Raw genomic sequence first — 19,894 nt, forward strand, 5'->3', positions numbered from 1 at the left:
CTCGCGGAGTTGCCGCTTATGGCCAGTGTCTGTCCTCCTTTTTTTGTGTGTTCCTCTGGTGAAGCAAGGTCGAACATTGTGAGAAATGAGAAATTATCAACACCACCAGTGTCTGGCCTCTCATTTTTTCTTGTTCCTCTAGTGAAGCAAGGTATAACATTGTGGGAAATGAGAAATTGTCAACACCAGTGAATCTAACTTTTCTCCTTAAAAGATAGGTATATTAGAATCTACCATTTCATCATGTATGTTGTGATACGGTGCGTACAAATGTTCTAGGCTGTCTAAAGCTTTTATTCTATTTTCAATTTCATTTTTTATCAAAAAAATATAGTTCAGCGTATTGTGGTGCTTGACCTTGTTCTGGAATTAATGATCCCATAAGGTGATGTATTTGGCCATTAATATGAAATACATATGATTCTTCTCCTTTGTTAATGTCTTTTATTATATTTGCTCTCATTGAGGTGAAGGCAAAGAGACTATTGTATTGCCTTATTCTTTATAAGAAATGCTTCGATTTTGTGCCATTTTTTATCATTAATTAACCGTGAGGGTCTTTATATGGCGGTATCTTTATTTTTCCATTTTTACAACAGTTTGTGTATATAATTTGTTTGCTATATGCCGGCTCTCAGTTTAGTTACATTCATTGGTAATATAGCTCCACAATATTTACACTGGTATTTTGGTTCACCTAAATATGATCGTTTATCATATGATTCTTTTAAGTGTTGAATATATTCTACTGTATAAGAAACCATGCCTTGATTAGTATTAATAATTATCCTTAATCTAATGCCTTCGATGGTGCCTGCTGCCTTCCAATCAGGGTCCTAGACTACTCCTCCGCCGCTTTACCTCCTCCAGGTGCTCACGGCCGGCTGCTGCCTTCCAATCAGAGTCCTCGACTCCTCCTCCGCCGCTTCACCTCCTCCAGGTGCTCACGGCCGGATGTAGCTAGCCGCCGGCCGCCAGCCTTCGTGCTCTACCTGAGACTCGCGCCGCCTCGCAGACCAAGAAACAAATCCACCGGAAAATCGAGCAGTCTCTGTCCGCGGATTGCATCAGCCATGGCGGCCGCCGCGCAATAAGGCCTGACCCACCGCGACGCCGCATGGACGACGACAGGGTCACAACCCAAGCGTCCGCTGGTCTTTGCGTTCCCGGAACGCGAAACGCGGCGTCGGTCGGTGGCCGGCGCAGCAGCCGGAACTACGGAGGACGGAGGGAGGTGCGGCAGGACCGAGAGGCTGAGGACGGTGGGCGGACAAGCGGATTCGCGAGCGTCCGGGTTTGTGGCATAACGGGTAAGAGACCCGCGATGGCGATGATCGGACGGCTGATATCGTAAGTTTGCTGGATCCAACGGTTAGAGGGCTAACGGGTGACGTGGCACGATTGTTTGCCCGCTTTTGGTGCAGGAATCGTAGGTAGAGATAGAGTGAAAGCCGTTTTGTAAGCTTCTATAAAAAATAAACTAGAAATCGGTGACAAGTTTTTTTTTTTGACTTTATAGGCTATTTTGGGAGAAGCCCTCCCAGTCAGTCACGCAGGGCGCAAAAGCATGTACGGACACAAAAGGGAGGTACAAAAAGAATGCACATGTTGCAGTGCGCGTGCTGAGTCCTCCCTCGCACAATGATTTTGTTCGTGATTGCGATCATGCTTGGAGCCAAAGCCAACTCACCCGAGAGGCCGAGAAGACTGGAAGTACGGTGGCGCAACCTGCCAAGATCCCCTTGTGCGGTAGCCTCGTCGGAGCTACTCCTACTAGGCTGGTGTCCCGTGGGATATTCTCTCCTCTTCTCCGTGCCAATTCTTCTCTCCGAGTTGGCAGCGTTGTGTTTCTTTTCAGACCACGACGCAGCGTAGATTCCTCGGCGATGCCGTAAGCCCGTAACACGACGGCTATCTCCGACCATTCCCCCATCCAACTCCTGCCAAACGTACTATTTACTATATTTTACTACCTCCCTCCAAAAGATTCCTCCCCCTATAACTCCTTCTCTCCAACCATTCCCCCCATATATATTCCCTCTATATACTATCACTCATTAACTAACTATTTATTTATCATTTTTGAATTTAAAAAAAATCATACAATATTTCTAATGTCATAATACGTATTATCATCATGTTACGGGGCTCAAATGAGATTAATATCATGAAGAAATGATATAATTAAAGATATAGGGGAAGTTGAAACTCACTCTATATATGGAGAGAATTTCAACTCCCCCCGTATATAGGGGGAGCTGTGGGGGGAGCTGTTGGACCGCTCGCTCCCCCCAAAACCCCCCTACGTAGGGTGGGGGGTGCTTTACGGTGCGCCGTTGGAGGAAGCCTTAAGAGAGCTCCCATGTCGATGCGATGCCCAGGACGCGCTGGCTGGTTTGGTTGCGGTGGCGGTCGTGGCACCGTGGCACGAAACGGAACCTGGGGCCCGAGGGGCACCCCGCCGGGCGGCGTAGCACCGAACAGCCCGACATGCCACGCCGAGGAGTCACGGAGAGCGGCGGTGGGCGCCGAACGCAACCGCACCGCACCGGCACAGCTCATACCGTTCAGGAGCCTAGTCGCAGCACATGCCGTCCGTGGACGGAAGGTGCGTGGCTGATGAAACGCTGACTGGGCAGCCACGTTTTGGGAGCAGCAAAATCGTCGGGAAGAACTTGGCATGGCAGCCTTAAAACAAGCCAACGACAAGAACAGAGGATCTGGCTGTCTGTTGCTCCAGAGTCTCCAACCCCAACCACAATCAGGCCAGCCCATCAGGAGAACCGACCCGTCAGTTGGGGCAGCAGCGAATCCGGCTCGACTCGAAGTCGATGGTACCTGCAGGAACCATATGAACGGCAGATTTCTTTTTTTTTTTGGCAACAGCTTCTTCATTCATTCATTAATATGATTACAATCATCTTGCAAAGTCTGCAGAAGAAAACTAGGAGCATCATTTGCCCAGACTTCAAAGGCACTAGAAGCAACAAAATGAGCACAAGCATGGGCAGCCATATTGGCAGTGCGTTTGACATGCATAATACAAAAGGAAGAGAATGAAGAAGCTAAATCCTGAATATCATCAAAGATCGGCGTAAACTCGGACCGCTGTGTTGCTCTGTTGTTCCACAGGGCAACCACCTCCAAAGAGTCAGTCTCTAGCATCACGGGCCCGTTTGTGACTGTGTGTATCAACTGCACACCTGCACGTAGAGCTTCAGCTTCTGCTGCTAGGGCAGATTTCGGTATAGGATCTAAAAACAAACGGCTGTGCGAGAAGGTAGTTTTTTTTTAAAACAGAAACAGTAATTCACTAGTGTTCGTCACACTGTCCACCGAGGGCATAACGAAAACAGCGGGATTGCGAGAATCTCATGACAGAATTAAGTAAAGAACGCATAGGGCCTGTTACAGTCTTACAGAGACTAGGCAAAGCACCATGCCCGTGTGAAGTTGCCATTTGAACAAACGAACGGTTCCGTAGTATCTGATCCCATTGAAAATTTAAAGCTGTACAGAACACCCACAGGCCACTGTGCTCTATGTAGCCATGAACAAGGAATTGCAGTGTTTCACGTAAGCAGGGTTGAAGGGGGAAGAAAAATGGACGAGAATAAAACGAAAATGACATCATTTACTGATGCATAATGGTATGCATCTACTGCACTCCCCAGGAAGGATTATACTTGTCTCTTCATCAGCATCAAGACCATATTTGTTCATATGCTCAAGCAAGTCAGACACTCGCTTTACCACACGGCCATATCACTTCAGCAAGTAACGATAAACATCCCTGGTCAAAGGAATCATCTTCTGTGCCATACTCATCCTTTTGGTCCATGAAGCAGTTCAGGCTCGGTAGCACATATGTCGCGCTAGATCCAGGTTCAGGATCACATGAAATGGAGATGTTGTGGAAGCAAGATCCCTCCTTGTTAAATCCACCGCCTTCGGCACCCCACAATTCCTGGACTGGACATCAGCCAAGTTACACCAACTATTAGTGCCAAGCTCCCTCCCTTTCTCTACAAGAGCTACTGCTTTCTCTAAGGCCTCGGGAGCAAGCAACCACCATTAAGTTCACTCTAATTTGAAACCATAGAGAAGACGAACTCTGTTTCCTACACTTTCAATGCTTTCGCAGCCCTATCAATGTCATTCATCTTCAGCCTTGAGTAGCAAACTTATCCTGAACAAGAAAACCGAATTGTATGGTTGCACTTTGGACACTGAAGCATAAGCAGGAGCTCCGCTGCCCATATGCCTTCAGGAGGTTAGTTAGGCGCTCAAGCATGTGCAGTTCACTTCTACAGCTCACGGCCATGCGCATGGGGAAGCTATCACCTGATACTCCAGGAGTTCATCTACTGAACAAGAAATATGAGAATCAGGGCAAGCATTTGATGAAGAAATGAGGATGAAACTCAATACATATAATGAAAGAATTAAAAAAGATATGCAAAGATGGGGGTAATGTGGACTAAAAAGAAATATTTGTCAGATTACAGGAAACATAAGCATTATGCCCTAAAACTCAGTTAAAAATGAATGGTTTCATTCCATTGCATCTCATCCTATCAGTACTGTATAAGTCGCTCACATCACTGCTGCTCTGTGAGGCCATCACAGACAAGAGATTGTGATATTTAATGTGACATGCGCCAAATTAATGAGAACTGAAGAAAAAACGGGGAACAAAATGAACAGAGAAAGGAGACCATTTAGTGCACAACGGTGCATATCTACTCGCATTCTCCTGCGAGGATCCTATCTGTTTCCTCATCAGCCTCAAGGCCATCTTTCTTCATACGCTCAAGCAAGTCGGACACTGGCTTTCCCGCACGGACATAAGTTTTCAGTAAACTATGATAAACATCCCTAGTCAAAGGAATCAGCTTCTGCAGCATACTCGCCATCTCCTCGGCTGCTTCTACATCCTTGTGGTCCATGAAATGGTTCAGGCTCGTTAGCACATTTGCCAGGTCAGGTTTCCATGGAGAACTTGCAGAAGCAAGAGCCTTCCTTGTCATGTCCACTGCCTTCTGCACCTGACCAGTCATAAAAAATCCACCAGCCAACTTATACCAAGTATTAGCAAAAGGTGTCATTCCTTTCTTGATGGTGTCATCCACCCGAGCTACTGCTTTCTCTACTAGACCTTCTCTGCAGTAAGCATCAACCACTAAGTTGATTAATCTGAAATCCTTATAAGGAACACAGACCCTTTCCCACTCTTCCAATGCTTCTTCAGCCCCATCGATATCATTCTTCTTGAGTAACACACTTATCCTGGACATGTACATCGAATTGCACGGTGGCACTTTGGATTTGTAGACACTCCAAATGCGTTCGACTTCTGGATACATCTCCAAATCAGCATATGCATTGAGCAAGAAACTGTATGCGATCCTACCATTCTCGGGAGATATACGCCTCTCCGCTTCCAGAAGAGCCGTGACAGCCCTTACTTGCATCCCAGATTTCATAAACAATCTTGCTGCTGAAGCATATCCATGCCAACTCAAAAGCTTCTCGCGCGGATTGGCCTTGTTGAGCACCTTCTGAACTCCCTCGAAATCTTCAGCAGCAATGTACGCAGCTACTAGATTCTCCACACTGAAAATATCAGGCTTGACGCCTTTCTCTTCCATGTCCTGGAACATGGCGTGCACCCTTTCGAGCTTCCCAGTCTGCAAGAATAGATTCATCATGCAATTGTATGCATAAGAGTTCTTCATCCCCATCTCCTCCATCTTGGTGAAGAGCTGTTCAGCCTTCTCGACGTCCTTCGCCTCCACATAGCATTTAAGGAGGGAGCCATAGCACTGCTGCTTCCTCAGCTGCTTCGGCACCATGCCAAAGTACTCGACCGCTTTCTCAAGGCCGTGCACCTTGCTGATCAGCTGCAGCCGGTACGCGACGTCACCGGCCGTCAGGTGGAGGTGCCTCCGGTCCGTCATCCAGAACGACAGCTGCAAGAACGCAATAAATCGCCTGAAAGAGTGAGCGCAGTGTGCATGGAGAATGGGCAATAATCCAAAAAAGAAAAATCAATTTCACGGGGGGTGGGTTTAGAGGGAAGGAGGATTTGCCTAGTACCTCGAGTGCGTTGGCGAAGCGGCGGAGGCCGACGAGCTTCTTGACGATGGCCTGGACGGTGTGCTTCTTGATGGTGTGGCCCTCTCGAGCCCACTGCTCCAGGACGGGGGACAGCGGGGCGTTTGGGCGTCCAACATCCATGATGCGGCGGTACAAGCCATCTGGCACCGACTGGGATTGCGATGGGGATGAGGAGGGGGAGGCTGTGACGGCGCCCTCAGCGGTGGTGGAGAGGCGGCGGAGGAGACGCCGGAGCATGGTGGCGCGGCGCTCCGGCTGGAGGAATGCGAGGGTTTGTTTGGGGGAAGAAAGGAAGGAAGGGTACTCAACAAGGAATTGGGCCGAAATGGTCAAAGCCCAAAACGAGGCAGGAATCACACACACCGGCCGGAACCCCCCCCCCCCCCCCCCCCCCCCCCAGCGCAAGCCGCCAGCCGCCACGGCATGGCCTCGGCCTCACTCTTCGCCGCGGCACGCCGCCTGCTCCGCCTCGGCGGCCGGGGCCGCAGCTGGATCCCCCCATCTCGCGCCGCCGCTTCCTCGTCTCGCACCAACAGCGAGGAGAAGCGACCGCTGCCGGCGCGGCCACGGAGCCTGCAGTCCACGCTGTGGCCGCTGGGCCACCCGGGCACGCTCCTGGTGCCGGAGATCGAACTGTGGGCGGCGCGGCCCGGAAATCGCTTCCGTGCCGTTGAGCTCCAGCGCATCGTCAAGGAGCTCCGCAGGCGGCGCCGCCCCCGCCAGGCCCTCGAGGTAGATCTCTGCCCTCCCCCGCGACTTCCTCTGCTCTTTGGTTACTGGTTCTGGTTGGCGCACGGTATGTGTTCGATGCGTTGCCGCTGATGGTGTTTGGCTTTTCGGCGGTGCTGCCCTTTGCTTCGTCCCGCTTTTATGTGTGTACATTTGTTAGTGACTCACGTGTGCAAGGTGCATGAGGTAATGCTGCAACGGAAAGAGGAGAAATTTTGTTCTGATGAATTTCATTATTAAAAAGGATGTGAAATTTCTCTCATTTAGTAGGTTATTGTCAATGATGATCAGTTTCTCAGGAGTGCGATGTTCATCATGTGAAATACTTTGTTTTTTATTTTGAGCAACACGCAAAGGACTGTAAGGAGGACAACTGTGCTTGTTATTGCTTGGACATTAGGAGTCCCTAGAAGAGTTAACCTGCCCTGTAGTTATAGTTACGTGTGCGCTGATCAACAAGCATCCACAATGGTGATTGACATCTATAACTCCGTACGATCTAAGCCTATTTTTCAATTATGTTCAGTTTCTCAGGAGTTCAATGTTAATCATGTGAAATACATTTTCTTTATTGCGAACAACACGGAAAGGACTGTAAGGAGGAGAACTGTGCTTGTTATTGCTTGGACATCAGGAGTCTAGAAGAATTAACCTGCCATATAGTTATAGTTATGTGTGCTCTGACCGACAAGCATCCACAGTGGTGATTGACATATATAACTCTGTACGAGCTAAGGCTACCATTGCCAACAAGCACGTAATTAGTTAACACCTTCCACTGTAAGAATCATTTATGTTCTAGCCTTCGAGGTCTTGTCGCTGCAGGTTTGCTGAATGAAGCAGTCCGTGCAATTTTTATCTATTTTTAGCAAACTTCATTAATCATTAGTTTTTTTTAAACTTTGCACAGGTCTCCGAATGGATGAACCTTAAGGGTCACGTCAAATTCCTGCCTAAGGATCATGCAATTCACCTAGATTTGATTGGTGAAGTTCATGGAGTTGGAGCAGCAGAGACCTACTTCAATAACCTGTCTGACAATGATAAGAAAGAGAAACCTTATGGTGCACTTCTGAACTGCTACGTACGAGAGCTCCTTGTCGACAAAGCATTGGCCCATTTTCAGAAGATGAAAGAGCTGGGCTTTTTATTCTCCCCACTCCCCTACAACAACCTCATGAGCCTCTACACCAACCTGGGGCAGCATGAGAAGGTCCCTTCGGTGATGGCAGAAATGAAAAGCAACGGGATTATTCCTGACCAATTTAGCTACAGAATATGCATTAATTCGTATGGTGTGAAAGCAGATTTTTTTGGTCTGGAGAACACCCTGGAGGAGATGGAGTGTGAGCCTCAAATTACTGTTGACTGGAATACCTATGCTGTTGTGGCGAATAACTACATTAAGGGAAACCTAAGAGATAAGGCATACTCTGCATTACAGAAAGCAGAGTCAAAAATAGATAAAGGAAATTCGGATTGCTATAACCATCTGATATCCTTGTACGGTCACCTGGGGGACAAATCAGAGGTCAAGAGGCTGTGGGCGCTCCAAATGTTGAATTGCAAGAGGCATATTAATAGGGACTACACCTCAATGCTTGTTGTACTCATGAAGCTTGATGAGGTCGCAGAAGCTGAAGCTCTGTTGAAAGAGTGGGAGTCTAGTAAAAATGCATTCGACTTCCAAGTTCCAAATGTCCTGCTCACCGGGTACCGCCTGAAGGACTTGCTGGACAAGGCTGAGACACTGCTCAACGACTTCTTGAAAAAGGGAAAGGTGCCTACTTCAACCAGCTGGGCCATCGTGGCAATTGGCTATGCAGAGAAAGGTAATGTTGCGAAAGCTTATGAGCTGATGAAGAAAGCCCTCCGTGTATACACCCCAAATAGTGGCTGGATCCCTAGTGCTTCAATGATTGAGATGATACTTAAATATCTTGGAGATGAAGGAGCGCTCAAGGATGTTGAAACTTTTGTTGATCTGCTGAAAGTTGCTGTGCCATTGAACTCGGATATGACCGAGGCTCTGTCAAGGGCTCGTGCTAGAGAAGAAAAGGAGGTTGCGGAGACAAATGCATGAGGCTGTTGTTGCTCGGGCTCTTGATTGTTAACGAGATGGAGCTTTAGTTCTGCTGCTGTTGCCCTCCTTTCAAACTGCTAGGCGTTCTACTTGGAAATAATTATGTCAGTTTTAGAATTTCTCTAGGTCATATGACTTTGTAGGGTGGCACTATTGACTTATGTGAAGTATTTTTTTAATTGGAATTGCAAGGAATAGAACAGTCTAAGTCCTAGTCGGCAAAAGGCGGTGGTTTGATGAAGACCAAGCTACCTTCCACATACTGTCAGCCGGATTTACGATCGAACCGTCACTCTGGCCATAATGCAGTGAGGCAAAAAGATATCGGAGCCTAAAGCAAGCCGGCACGCCGGCGCAAGGCACATCACAACTGTCGTGGACATACTGTATGGTCACGACATTTGTGCTGTGCCTTGCGACGGCGCGTAGCTGGTCACGGCGAGTCTGGTTAAATGCTGATCAAGGCACCGCAAGTATAAGCTCCACGTGTTTGGTGGCTGAAGGATCCCAACATCCGTAATGTACCGTGCATTTGGCCTTACTCCGGCTAGGATTTCGTCTGTTCCAGTGCTTGCACTTTGGCTAATAAAATACTACTACACAGAAGCTAACAGTGCCAACGTGCCACGCTGCGAAGTCATATGAACTGAAGGAATTCTAAAACTGGCACAATTCTTTCATGTAGCGCCTACGTGATGGAAAATTCGAAAACTGAACGAGCACGTATTGTCCCGAGTTTCGTGTGTGTGTGTGTGTGTGTGTGTTTGGGGGGGGGGGGGGGGGCGCTAAATTTGAGTGCGACGAGAAGCAGTGATCCGCGCAAGACGATCAGCTGCAGCGGCCGCCCACGCCGCCGTCAGCTGTGACTGTGAGCAGCGCGCTATGAAAGCTTGCATGACGAGGACGATTGGCACAAGCATTCAGTACCCTCCAGGCGGCAGCCCCACACTGCAGTACCACCGACCACATCAATGGTTGTGGCACTTGGATGATCAACTTCGTTGGAACCGTGGCATCTCATGCCAAGTTTCTACAATGATCAACTTCGTTGGAACCGTGGCATCAGGTTAATACACATACATAAACATTTCAATTCGTCCATCTATTATAATCGTGATAATAATCGAATAAAAAGCTTCCAGCCTGTGCCAGGCCCAAAATTAAACTGCGTGCAGATATACGACCAAATGGTACCAAATCCGTTTCATGTTATTCCTTCTGCTGATGTCACAATTCTAGTAATGTGGCACGGGCAGATGTCTCAAACGTGGATCTATGAATACATCGGCATAAATGCAATCTAAGCACAATTCAACTCTGGCCAGACACTAGATACGCCAGCGAGACAAACGCAATGCGCCTACTCTGACAGGGTCGACTTCAGCTCCCCGCTCTTCTCCATCTCAAGAATGATATCGCAACCACCTATCAGCTCTGATTTGTAGTACAGTTGAGGGAAAGTAGGCCAATTGGAGTATGCCTTCAGACCTTGTCTAACTTCCTCATCGGATAAGATGTCGAAGGACCCAAAGCTGATCCCTTCCTTCTTCAGCGCATTCACAACCTTCGAACTGAAGCCGCAACGAGGAGCATCTGGGGTGCCCTTCATGAACAGCATCACTGGGGCTGAAGAAATCAGGGCCTTCAGTCTGTCCTCGAGAGTTTCCTTTGCTATAACCCCTTTCTCAGACAGGACCTTCTTCAGTTCACCACTCTTATGCATCTCCATCACTATGTCAGAACCACCAATCAGTTCACCTTTTATGTATAGCTGAGGGTAACTAGGCCAGTTTGAGAAAACCTTTAGACCCTGTCTAACCTCATCATCTGACAGAATATCAAAACTGGAGAAAGGAATGTTCTCTTGCTTAAGGATGTGAATCAACTTCCCACTGAACCCACACTTTGGCTCCTCTGGTGACCCTTTGATAAATACCATCACAGGGCTGGAATTAACAAGGCTTGCTAAACGAGCTTTCTGTGCATCAGTAAGCCCGACTGGTTCAGAAACTGCACCAGCTTTTCCAGATGGAGCCTCAGGTTCCACTGCTTCAACACTTTTGCTTCCGTGTGGTTTGAGGGGAATATTGTGCTCCTCAAAAACATCCTTCAATTCACCACTGTCATGCATAGCAATAACAATATCACATCCACCAAGTAGCTCACCTTTGCAGTAGAGCTGAGGGAAAGTGGGCCAGTTGGAGAACTTCTTCATTCCTTCACGCACATCATTGTCTGTGAGAATATCAAAGCTCCCAAAGTTGACTCCTTCCTGCTTCAAAATGTCAACCACTTTACGGCTGAAACCACACCTTGGTTGCTCAGGGGTCCCCTTCATAAACAGAAATACAGGATGGGAATTGACAAGCTGCTCCAAACGCTTATTCAGTGAATCTGGCAAACAGTCGGAGTTTGAGCCCTCAGCAGCAGAAGATCCATTCCGCTGAGCCAATTCTTGGACTTTTTCAAGTACAGCAGGTCCAGCAGCCACTCCAAGGCTAGCAGGTACAGCGGACTCAGCAACACTGGCAGGCCCGGCAATTTTTGCAACCTTATTGGCCAGGCTAGCTGGATTTGCTCCCTCCAGAGTATCAACAGTTTTACCTTCCTGCAAGCAGTTATTGTAAGATGAGATTGAAAACCTCCTAATAAAGAAAATTAATACAAATCTACTTTGGGTAAAAGCGATTTTAGGAACTCCTGAACATAACTAACAAGAAAAAAAAATCCTACAGGAAAAAACAACAAACACTATAGCAAAGTGACCTGCTAGCCTTTCAAAAAGAAAAGAACAATAACCTACTAGTCTATATGACATCTTCCAGGCAGTTCTTAAACTGTGCCTTGCTAAATAAAATACACAATACAAACACATAGACAAGACAGTTACAGAAGAAAAAAACTGTCCGTATTCATAAAGATTGTTGTGAACATTGGCCAATGTTCATTAATTGCTTTAATGAGACAATCAGTCGATCAGCTAGTAGATTTAAACAATTTATTTAACTTCGCTCAAGTGAGGAGGTGCACCTAACCTCACATATGAAATTATCACTACTATTGGACATATATAGTATGCACTATGGACTTCTACAGGACAATAGAAACTCCTGAGAGATGCCATGACTCATGAGAATATAGAGGAGAAAAAACACTATAAATGGATCCTTCTGGAGGTGCAACCATAGTCATTTCACAGGTTCAGATAACAGATAACACTTCAAAATATGCTGCAAGGCCTTGAATTACTGAAAATATATATTCCACACCATCACACAATACACCTAATCAGAACTATTATACTTCAAATAGAACCTTCAGCATAGAGTATTGACAGCACATCAAACAAATTTATACACAATTTTTGGTTCAGGAACACTCAAGTAAGTTGGTGAACTGACAATACCAAGTTGTTGTCGCACAACACTGTATATGAAAGCATATTCTGATAACTGTACTTGTATGAGACCCGAAGAATAAGGTTAGGCAACTAGGCTTTGGAAAGCCAGTTGGGGGTTTTCTCCCAAACAATGCTAGTCAAGGTTCCTACCTCCCAGGCCTCGTTGAGAAGGGAGGGAGAGACTAAAGAACCTTTGTCTATCTTGCTTAATTGACGGATGCAAATTATAAATATATAACTTTTATAGGAGAGTTTGACTTCAAAACACTTAGTCACCTAGATAAACATCCCCTAACACATGGAATCTATATGGAAGGGTACTAAAACTCTATCCAAACCTCACGCTAATATCTAACTACCACAAATAATGCTATACGTACTTCTGTTTGAGCAGTGCGCAGATGATACAATACATATGGGACTAGTAGTGCCCTTATGCTATAGTGCCATCATAGTATCAATTATCAAATACATTACAGTTTCCTTTTTGCAGACAAAATAGAAAAACCATTCATCAAATATACTATATTGATGCAATCGGTTGTAGAGTCATGAAAATATCAATTCTGTGGATCCTTACAGAACTGCCACTCATTGTGAAAAATATATTTCACTCTACATCATCATTGACGATACAAGAGATTCGTTCAATTATTCAACCTCAGTGGAGAAGACAAGCAACATAGTTCTATCAGAAAAACATTGTGCAAAACTAAAATAACAATATGACAAGAAGCAAGAATAAAACAATAGTAGTTGACCATACCTTGCAGAAAACAAAATATGGCACCGCTGTAACTCCATACGCCTCTGATATTTCAGGTTGTTCTTCAGCTTCAACCTGATTGAAGTTACCAGCAAATAAGTGATTAATTTTCAGACATTTTAATGTTGATGACTGTCACTGAACCATAAGTAATGGACACTGAGGGTTGCAAAAGTAGTGGTCAGAGCATAATAACCACAAAGGTGAAGTAATGAATGGCAGCAGCGATTACTGAAAGTTCAGTCAGATGATTTACTAATTCAGTGAAACTGCTACATGAAAGATCTAAGAAAACAGATTCATAATGTTTTCAAATGTGTTGTTCTTAAAAAACAAGTCTCCCACTACATACACATGACAAAGTAGTGCGAGATTTTACCAGGTGACCCTACCACAACTGAACACATACTAAACAAACAGCACAAACATTATTCAAAGGACTACTGAACACATACTAAACAAACACCGCACAGAAAACATTATTCAAAGGACTACTGAATAGCACCATTAAGGCACCAATCACAAATCTCAACTGAGCACAGGGACATAAGCCACGCATAGAAATAAAGGTCCTCTCCTTGATCCATCCCAACAGAAAATTAGAAAACCAGTGAAAAATACTGGCATGAGATGTGACAATGAAAAACAACGAATATGCCATTGAGTTGGCTACAATTAGCTTAACAATTATGCAGGTGATTTTAAGGCGTCGCCTAGGTGACAAGGTGGTGGTGGCTCGCCTTGCCTAAGAGCCGCCTTAGCCCACCTTAGCATCGCCTAGGTGATAAGGCGGTGGTGGCTCACCTCGTTTTTACGCTTTGCCATGTATGCAACCCCACAAGTTGGATACTCTTTAGAGTTGAAAGTAAGGCTAGTACAATTTCAAAACCAACCTACAACGAAGTTGCAACTAGTCCAAAACTATCCTTCAAACAAATGCGCAGAAGCATTACAGCAACAGAACACTCAGCTCAGGTTTGAGTTACTGATTTGATCCTGTGAACAGAGGTCCAATAGGGAGGAAACATTCACAGTACAGCAACCCAACCCAACAAGCGCCCCACACCTTAATAACCACTACAAAACCCTAAACTCTAGCCCCGAATCCGACCCGTATACCCCTTCCGACGAGCCCACCCATCCGCTACCGGACCGAATCCACCGCGAGCGGAGGGCGAGGCGACGGGGGGCAGCGGAAGCAGTCGTACCCTGAGGAAGGCGGCGTGGGGGAAGTCGACGGCGAGGTGGGCGAAGACCTCGTCCATCTGCTTGGACGCCTCGCACCACCCTGCCCAGAAGTGCACGGCGGCCGCGCGCGCGCCGGCCACCGCCGCGTCCAGCTCCGCCTTGGACCCCACCTCCCTCACCGCCCCGCCGCCCGCCATCGCCCGCACCACCTTCGCGCGCTGGCAGCGGGATGAGACGGGAAGAAGAAAGAGAAGCGGGTGGAGGCGGCGGGGGTAGAGGACGCCGGGCGCGGATGGAGGTTGCGGCCTGGGGTTTTCCTCTCCTTTTCTGCGGCCGCGCGAGGGATCGATTCGATCGATCGAACCGGCCGGGTGGGTCGTCTTCGTCTAGCACTCGCGCAGAGCACAGCGGCGAACCCGGGAGCCGGGGCGGGGATGGATCGCCTCCTTTTTGTGCGGCTTTCCCGTGCGGCGGTGAGACGGGACTACGGGATGGCGACGGAACATTCGAGAAGGGGGCGCGTGGGAAAGCGACGGCGGCCGGGGACCCGTGCCGCGGTTATGGGCCGACTCCACGGGAGAGCCCAAGGTGGGGAGGTTTCGGCCTGGTCGGGCGCATTTTTTTGGGGGGACGTGCGAGCCGGGCGTGGTGGCGCCGCCGGCCTGGGCCCTGTTCCCTAGCGCTAGGAGTGGCGGTGGGGGTGGGGTCTAGCCGCCGCCCGCGCGGCCCGCTGCCGGTCGAGGAGCCTATAAAGCGGGGAGGGCCCTCCGGCAGCTGGTGAGCGCCCTCGCTTGAGCAGAAACCCTAGTCCACGGCCGCCTCGCTCTCAATCGACATACCCTCTCTCTAGATCTATGCGCGGCCACGCCTTGCCTTTTTCTCCGATGTCGAGAACCTAGTATGCCTGTTGCTGCGAGGTATTGGTGTGATTTGCGTTTCTGTGTCTCTGTGTGTGCGCGCGCGCGTGTGGTCTCCTTTGATGCTATTTGAGCTTGCTTTTGGCGAATGTTTTTGCCTGATCAATCACGCGGATCGATGATGCTGTTCAAGAAACACTGCGTTATCTTCCTGATACAAATGTGAGGCCGTCGTTACGATGGCCTCCTGATGACTCGAACTTTCTTGCTGAGATCCAAGTAACAAATCGGCAAACCTTCTTTCTTTTGACTTTCTTTCTTTCGCCTTCCTCCGCCTCCTAACTGCGTGACTCGGAAGCTTTTTTGAATTGCCTCGCGATGCCGTGCCGTGCAGGCGTGCAGGTTTTTTTCCCCATCAAATTTGGAATGGTCCTTTTCATCAGACCGTCAAATAGTTGAATCCAATCCCTGGCGATGTTGCAAATCAATGGGACTCTCAGATCGCAGTTTCAGTGCACAGTTCATACGAGCATTTCTGAATGCTCCCTCCCTAATGTAACTTCTCGTTGGAGCATCTTTAGCCTCGTTTAGCATAGAGTAACACAATACGAGCAGTTCAGACCATAAAACGGAAATTAGCAGGTAGCACAGGACGTCTGAGAACAGCCAGGAAGTATGGCACCAAAAAAAAAAAAGATACGTTCCAAGCTACTAAGCAGCATGTGTAAATCCAGCTAATGTAATTCAAAGATACTTGCAGCGACCGAAACTGCACTTAACCCAGCGACGAATCCACGATGATTGCGTGAATGTTTGGTAGACACAGGTTAACCGAGTTACGACACGATTACATACAATGCAGTACGGTGTCAGCGTTTAACACCACTTTTCATAGTACTGTCAAGCGTTCTTACTTACAGCTGCTCTAGCGAATATACAGCCACTCTGTACTCTCACAAGTCACAACTGAAGACGAGGGGCGATTAACCATCAGCAGCGAAGAATGGAATCGACGTCAGGGGCATCACCTTCTCCTGCAATGAAGGAAAGTGCTATCAGCGAATTCTAACCTATATTCCTCAGGAAGAAAATCAACAGGAACATCGTGCCTTTGAAGTTGAAGCTACCTCAGAGTTCTCCAGATGCTCAGTGGGGAAATGAAGCCCAGTGGAACAGTTCTCAAGCACCTCCGGACTCTTCAGCCATGCTTTGTGAGCTTCAATGGCTTTCAGCTTAAAGCGTAACATCTGCAAGTGCCAACATTCACCCATTCAGTCACGCACCATGATTTACTGAAAGGTAAATTAATCAAGTATCCTGAAAGAGAGAAATAATAGCTGACATAAAGGAGTGATATTGTGCTCCAAACCTCAGACAAAGAAATACTTGGCTTCTCCAGTTCATCCCCCTTGACATGAGTTCCAGTACCTTGACATTCTGGGCAAAATATCGATGTTATTTTGGTCTTCTTAGGTGCATTCTTTGCCTTTCTTCCTCGATTGCTCTTCCCCTTGCGAGCTAATTGGTCAGTCAGCATCTCATATTGACACAAAATGCTCCAGTGTAAGAGGCAGGAAGTGTGAAACAGATGATAAGCCTGCAAAATCAAGTGCAGCAAAGTCATCACAGCTGAAGATTTGCAATCTGAAAGAGGAGATTTTCTAATTGGTATATTAAGGGTGAAGAAAAAGAATTCAGCAATTGCATTTTGTTAAGAGCTTTTTGCTTCAGGGGAGGGAGATAGCTTTGTTTCGCTAATTGTGAAACAAAAGTCTGCAGGTATAGCTTTCGAATTATGTTTTCGTTTACTTTCTCTGCACAAAAATGGTAAGCCTGTCCATCCTACTGTCTTCAAGAAACATAATGAAATAGAAATATGTTTTCGTTTACTTTCTCTGCACAAAAATGGTAAGCCTGTCCATCCTACTGTCTTCAAGAAACATAATGAAATAGAAATACAAATAGAAATAGCAAAGAAGCTTGAAATTACTCACCCCACTCGAATTTCTGCTGCTGCAAGCAAGGTTTCCTGTATTGCAGTTCAGCAAGGTGGCAACATCCTTTCCAGGAAGCATTGGTCTCCCACAAATATCACACACTTTCTCAGCTGCTATGCGCTTCTGCTTCCTCAACTCTCTCCTCACTGATTTGCTGGATAAGAGGCCAACTTGAAGATTGTGTGAGGTACCTGTTGGGGAACCAGTCACAGTAGCTTGGCTACTGCCCTGGGGAGAGCTGCTCTGACCATTTGACTCTTCTGAAGATGCTTCCTGATCAGAGAAGGACTTTTTCAATCTCTTTCCACGATGTCCAGCATCATCAATCACAAAGAAAGATCCAGCAGAGACAGAAAGGTCCTGTTCATCAGAAGACCACTTCCTGCCCAAATCATGAGTATAAGAGAAGTTGACTATGGCAAAGCCAGATTGCTCATAAGTGTTACAACTGTCAGAACCATTGGAGCCTTCTTGTCCTACCCAAGCACACCAGATCTTGCTTATCTTCTTGCAATTCTTGTTACCTTCACAAATCCTGTATGAAATATTTCCATAGCCCAGAAGATGCACAGGCAAGTCTGAAACAACATCCTTTAGCAATACACCAGGAATAACAAGAGGTCCATCAGTTCCACTGTTTGACAGCACACGATCTTCAGATACAGCAGCAACTCTACCACCAGCACAGCCTTTTGCACAGTTGCGTTGACCTTTCGCACCATTACAGGAGCTAGAACCATCTCTCAACTTCGAGGTCACCTCAGTATCATTTCCAGAAACCTCAGGCCGTGGAACCAGAGCTAGTTCTCTGGTAGTCTGCGAGCTTGAGTCCAGCAGGAGTGGATCCTTCTCACGTGAGTTGTTGAAGAACAGCACACCGTCGTTAAACGGCCATGGCATCGGCCCAAACAATGTGACCTTGGCCTCAGCATACCGCCTTGAATGCAGATTCCCCTTGAGGTGGTCGAACAGCACATTGTCGCTGAAGCACTCGGTGAGACAGATGGTGCAGAAGAAGATGACACGCTTCCCGACGCGCCGGAGCTCCACATATGGGTGCCCGCTCTGCCGCACCTTCCGGAGAGTGGCCTTCGCAGCAATCTCACGGATGTCCACAGGACCATTCCTCTGGACCAGCAATTCCTTCCCCACCATGGTGAAATACTCAGTTTGCCACCTAACTTAAATTGCCGCTTCTTTTGCTCACAAATTCCTCAAAATTCCCTCAAAAACTACTTCCCTAACCTTCTCGTTTGAAATTTGCTGAAATTGCAAACGATACTAACACCTCTTGAGATCTATGCTTCCCTCCAAAGTCCAAACCCTAAAATTACAAACTTAACAGCGAACTAACGGAGGTCGGAGCGGGCCTCGACTACCCAGGGGCGGACCCAGCATAGGACATGGCTGTGTACATGTACACCCACACCCGATCATTTTTGCAAACGAAATCGAAGGGACTGGCATACCTGGTGGATCAGATCCGAATACCAAATAGTTTTGTTAGGGTTTGGGGTGCTCCGTCTCGTACAGCAGAAGGAAAAGAAGGGGCGGACATACCTGTTGGATGCTCGTAGCCGGCAAAGGGCTGGGCGAAGACGCGACGAATGGTGCCGCCGCTCGCCCAGATGTCGCCGCCTAGGAAGAGAGTCAGAGAGCAGGGAAAGGGGGGAAGAAACAGAGAGAGCCTGAGGCCCTGAGCCGCGAGGGGGAGGGCTGTCAATGAGCCGAGCTCCAGCGAACCTGCCACCTCAAGATGGAGTTCGATAGCATCCCGAGCCGGCGTGGGAAATTTCGGATGAGAAGGTGCAAGAGGACGACGACGAGAATTCGAGAAGAGAAAGGAAGGAAGGTAGAAAGCGAAAGAAGAGGCGCTGCCGCGCTGAGAATAAATGCGGTAGCGTGTTAAACTTGGGTTGTTTGAATGGATCATGATTTATTTAGAATAGAGTAATAAAATTGACTAGAAGACAGTTGATGGAGTTGTACCTTGAAGATAGAATTTTTGTTTAGAAATTTACCTTTTATCTTTTTCTTTTGAAATATTGTACACGCATACTTGCTCCTATAAACTCATAAACACATTTAGGTCCTGTTTAGTTTCCAAACTTTTTTTTTAACAGTACTCATTACATCGAATCTTTAAACACATGCCTGAAGCATTAAATACAATTGAAAAAATAACTAATTATACAGTTCAACTGATTGATACGAGACGAATCTTTTAAGTCTAATTAGTTTATGATTGGACATTAATTACCAAATAACAACAAAAGTGCTACACTACTCAGAATCCAAACTTTTTCGCGAACTAAACACGGCCTTGCTACTTCTATGAACACTTTCGAGAGATTGAGCGAAAAATATTGAGATTGGTGAAATCAACATAAGAGTATAATCGTTGACTATGAAAATATCGAGAAGAGAAAAGGAAGGCAGGTAGAAAGCAAAAGAAGAGGCGCTATCGCGCTGGAAATAAATGTCGTAGCGTGTTTCGTGAGACCCTTAGACTTCGGTTGTTTGAATGGTTCATGACTTATCTGGAGTAGGATAATAAAAATGATTAGAAGACCAGAAGACAGTTGATGGAGTTGTACGTCGAAGGTAGAATTTTTTTTAGAAAATTATTTTTTATCTTTTTTTCCTTTGAAATATTATACACACCCATACTTGCTCCTATAAATTCATAAACACATTTACTACTTCTATGAACAGTTTCAAGAGATTGAGTGGAAAATATTGAGATTGGTGAAA

At 46.8% G+C, this 19,894-nt stretch overlaps 3 protein-coding genes across 5 annotated transcripts; 1 reads left to right on the forward strand and 2 right to left on the reverse strand.

Annotated features, from left to right (window-relative positions):
* Positions 1-3,453: 3,453 nt before the first annotated feature.
* LOC120688385 (pentatricopeptide repeat-containing protein At2g20710, mitochondrial-like) lies at positions 3,454-6,439 on the reverse strand. Of its 3 annotated transcripts, none has more exons than XM_039970693.1 (3): positions 6,100-6,439; positions 4,719-5,972; positions 3,454-4,364 (listed from the first exon to the last, which is right to left on the reverse strand). In XM_039970693.1, exons 1-2 carry the CDS (start codon positions 6,355-6,357, stop codon positions 4,743-4,745), a joined length of 1,488 nt encoding a protein of 495 aa, XP_039826627.1. In that variant the 5' UTR covers positions 6,358-6,439; the 3' UTR covers positions 3,454-4,364; positions 4,719-4,742. The 3 variants fall into 3 exon arrangements, with proteins under 3 accessions (XP_039826627.1, XP_039826626.1, XP_039826625.1); XM_039970692.1 differs by having other exon boundaries at positions 3,454-4,367; XM_039970691.1 differs by having other exon boundaries at positions 3,460-5,972; positions 6,100-6,393.
* A 72-nt stretch (positions 6,440-6,511) lies between these two features.
* On the forward strand, positions 6,512-9,195 carry LOC120688386 (pentatricopeptide repeat-containing protein At4g21705, mitochondrial). Its single transcript, XM_039970694.1, has 2 exons — positions 6,512-6,852; positions 7,760-9,195. Exons 1-2 carry the CDS (start codon positions 6,544-6,546, stop codon positions 8,930-8,932), a joined length of 1,482 nt encoding a protein of 493 aa, XP_039826628.1. The 5' UTR covers positions 6,512-6,543; the 3' UTR covers positions 8,933-9,195.
* An 820-nt stretch (positions 9,196-10,015) lies between these two features.
* Positions 10,016-19,039, reverse strand: LOC120690609. The gene is made up of 7 exons (XM_039973319.1): positions 18,701-19,039; positions 17,138-18,609; positions 16,513-16,740; positions 16,271-16,390; positions 14,307-14,444; positions 13,099-13,173; positions 10,016-11,540 (listed from the first exon to the last, which is right to left on the reverse strand). Exons 2-7 carry the CDS (start codon positions 18,293-18,295, stop codon positions 10,293-10,295), a joined length of 2,967 nt encoding a protein of 988 aa, XP_039829253.1. The 5' UTR covers positions 18,296-18,609; positions 18,701-19,039; the 3' UTR covers positions 10,016-10,292.
* Between the last annotated feature and the right edge of the window lie 855 nt (positions 19,040-19,894).

This window comes from Panicum virgatum, chromosome 9N (genome assembly GCF_016808335.1).
Source record: "Panicum virgatum strain AP13 chromosome 9N, P.virgatum_v5, whole genome shotgun sequence".
NCBI lineage: Eukaryota > Viridiplantae > Streptophyta > Magnoliopsida > Poales > Poaceae > Panicum > Panicum virgatum.

What these genes read in the sequence shown, in the direction of transcription:
- LOC120688385 (XM_039970693.1), bottom strand. Translation starts at nt 6,357, where the DNA reads ATGCTCCGGCGTCTCCTCCGCCGCCTCTCCACCACCGCTGAGGGCGCC. An exon ending in GCTTCGCCAACGCACTCGAG is followed by an intron (nt 5,973 to 6,099) that starts GTACTAGGCAAA and finishes GCGTTCTTGCAG; the next exon opens with CTGTCGTTCTGGATGACGGA.
- LOC120688386 (XM_039970694.1), top strand. Translation starts at nt 6,544, where the DNA reads ATGGCCTCGGCCTCACTCTTCGCCGCGGCACGCCGCCTGCTCCGCCTC. An exon ending in GCCCCCGCCAGGCCCTCGAG is followed by an intron (nt 6,853 to 7,759) that starts GTAGATCTCTGC and finishes AACTTTGCACAG; the next exon opens with GTCTCCGAATGGATGAACCT.
- LOC120690609 (XM_039973319.1), bottom strand. Translation starts at nt 18,295, where the DNA reads ATGGTGGGGAAGGAATTGCTGGTCCAGAGGAATGGTCCTGTGGACATC. An exon ending in CAAGTATTTCTTTGTCTGAG is followed by an intron (nt 16,391 to 16,512) that starts GTTTGGAGCACA and finishes TGGCACTTGCAG; the next exon opens with ATGTTACGCTTTAAGCTGAA. An exon ending in CCCACGCCGCCTTCCTCAGG is followed by an intron (nt 13,174 to 14,306) that starts GTACGACTGCTT and finishes AACTTCAATCAG; the next exon opens with GTTGAAGCTGAAGAACAACC.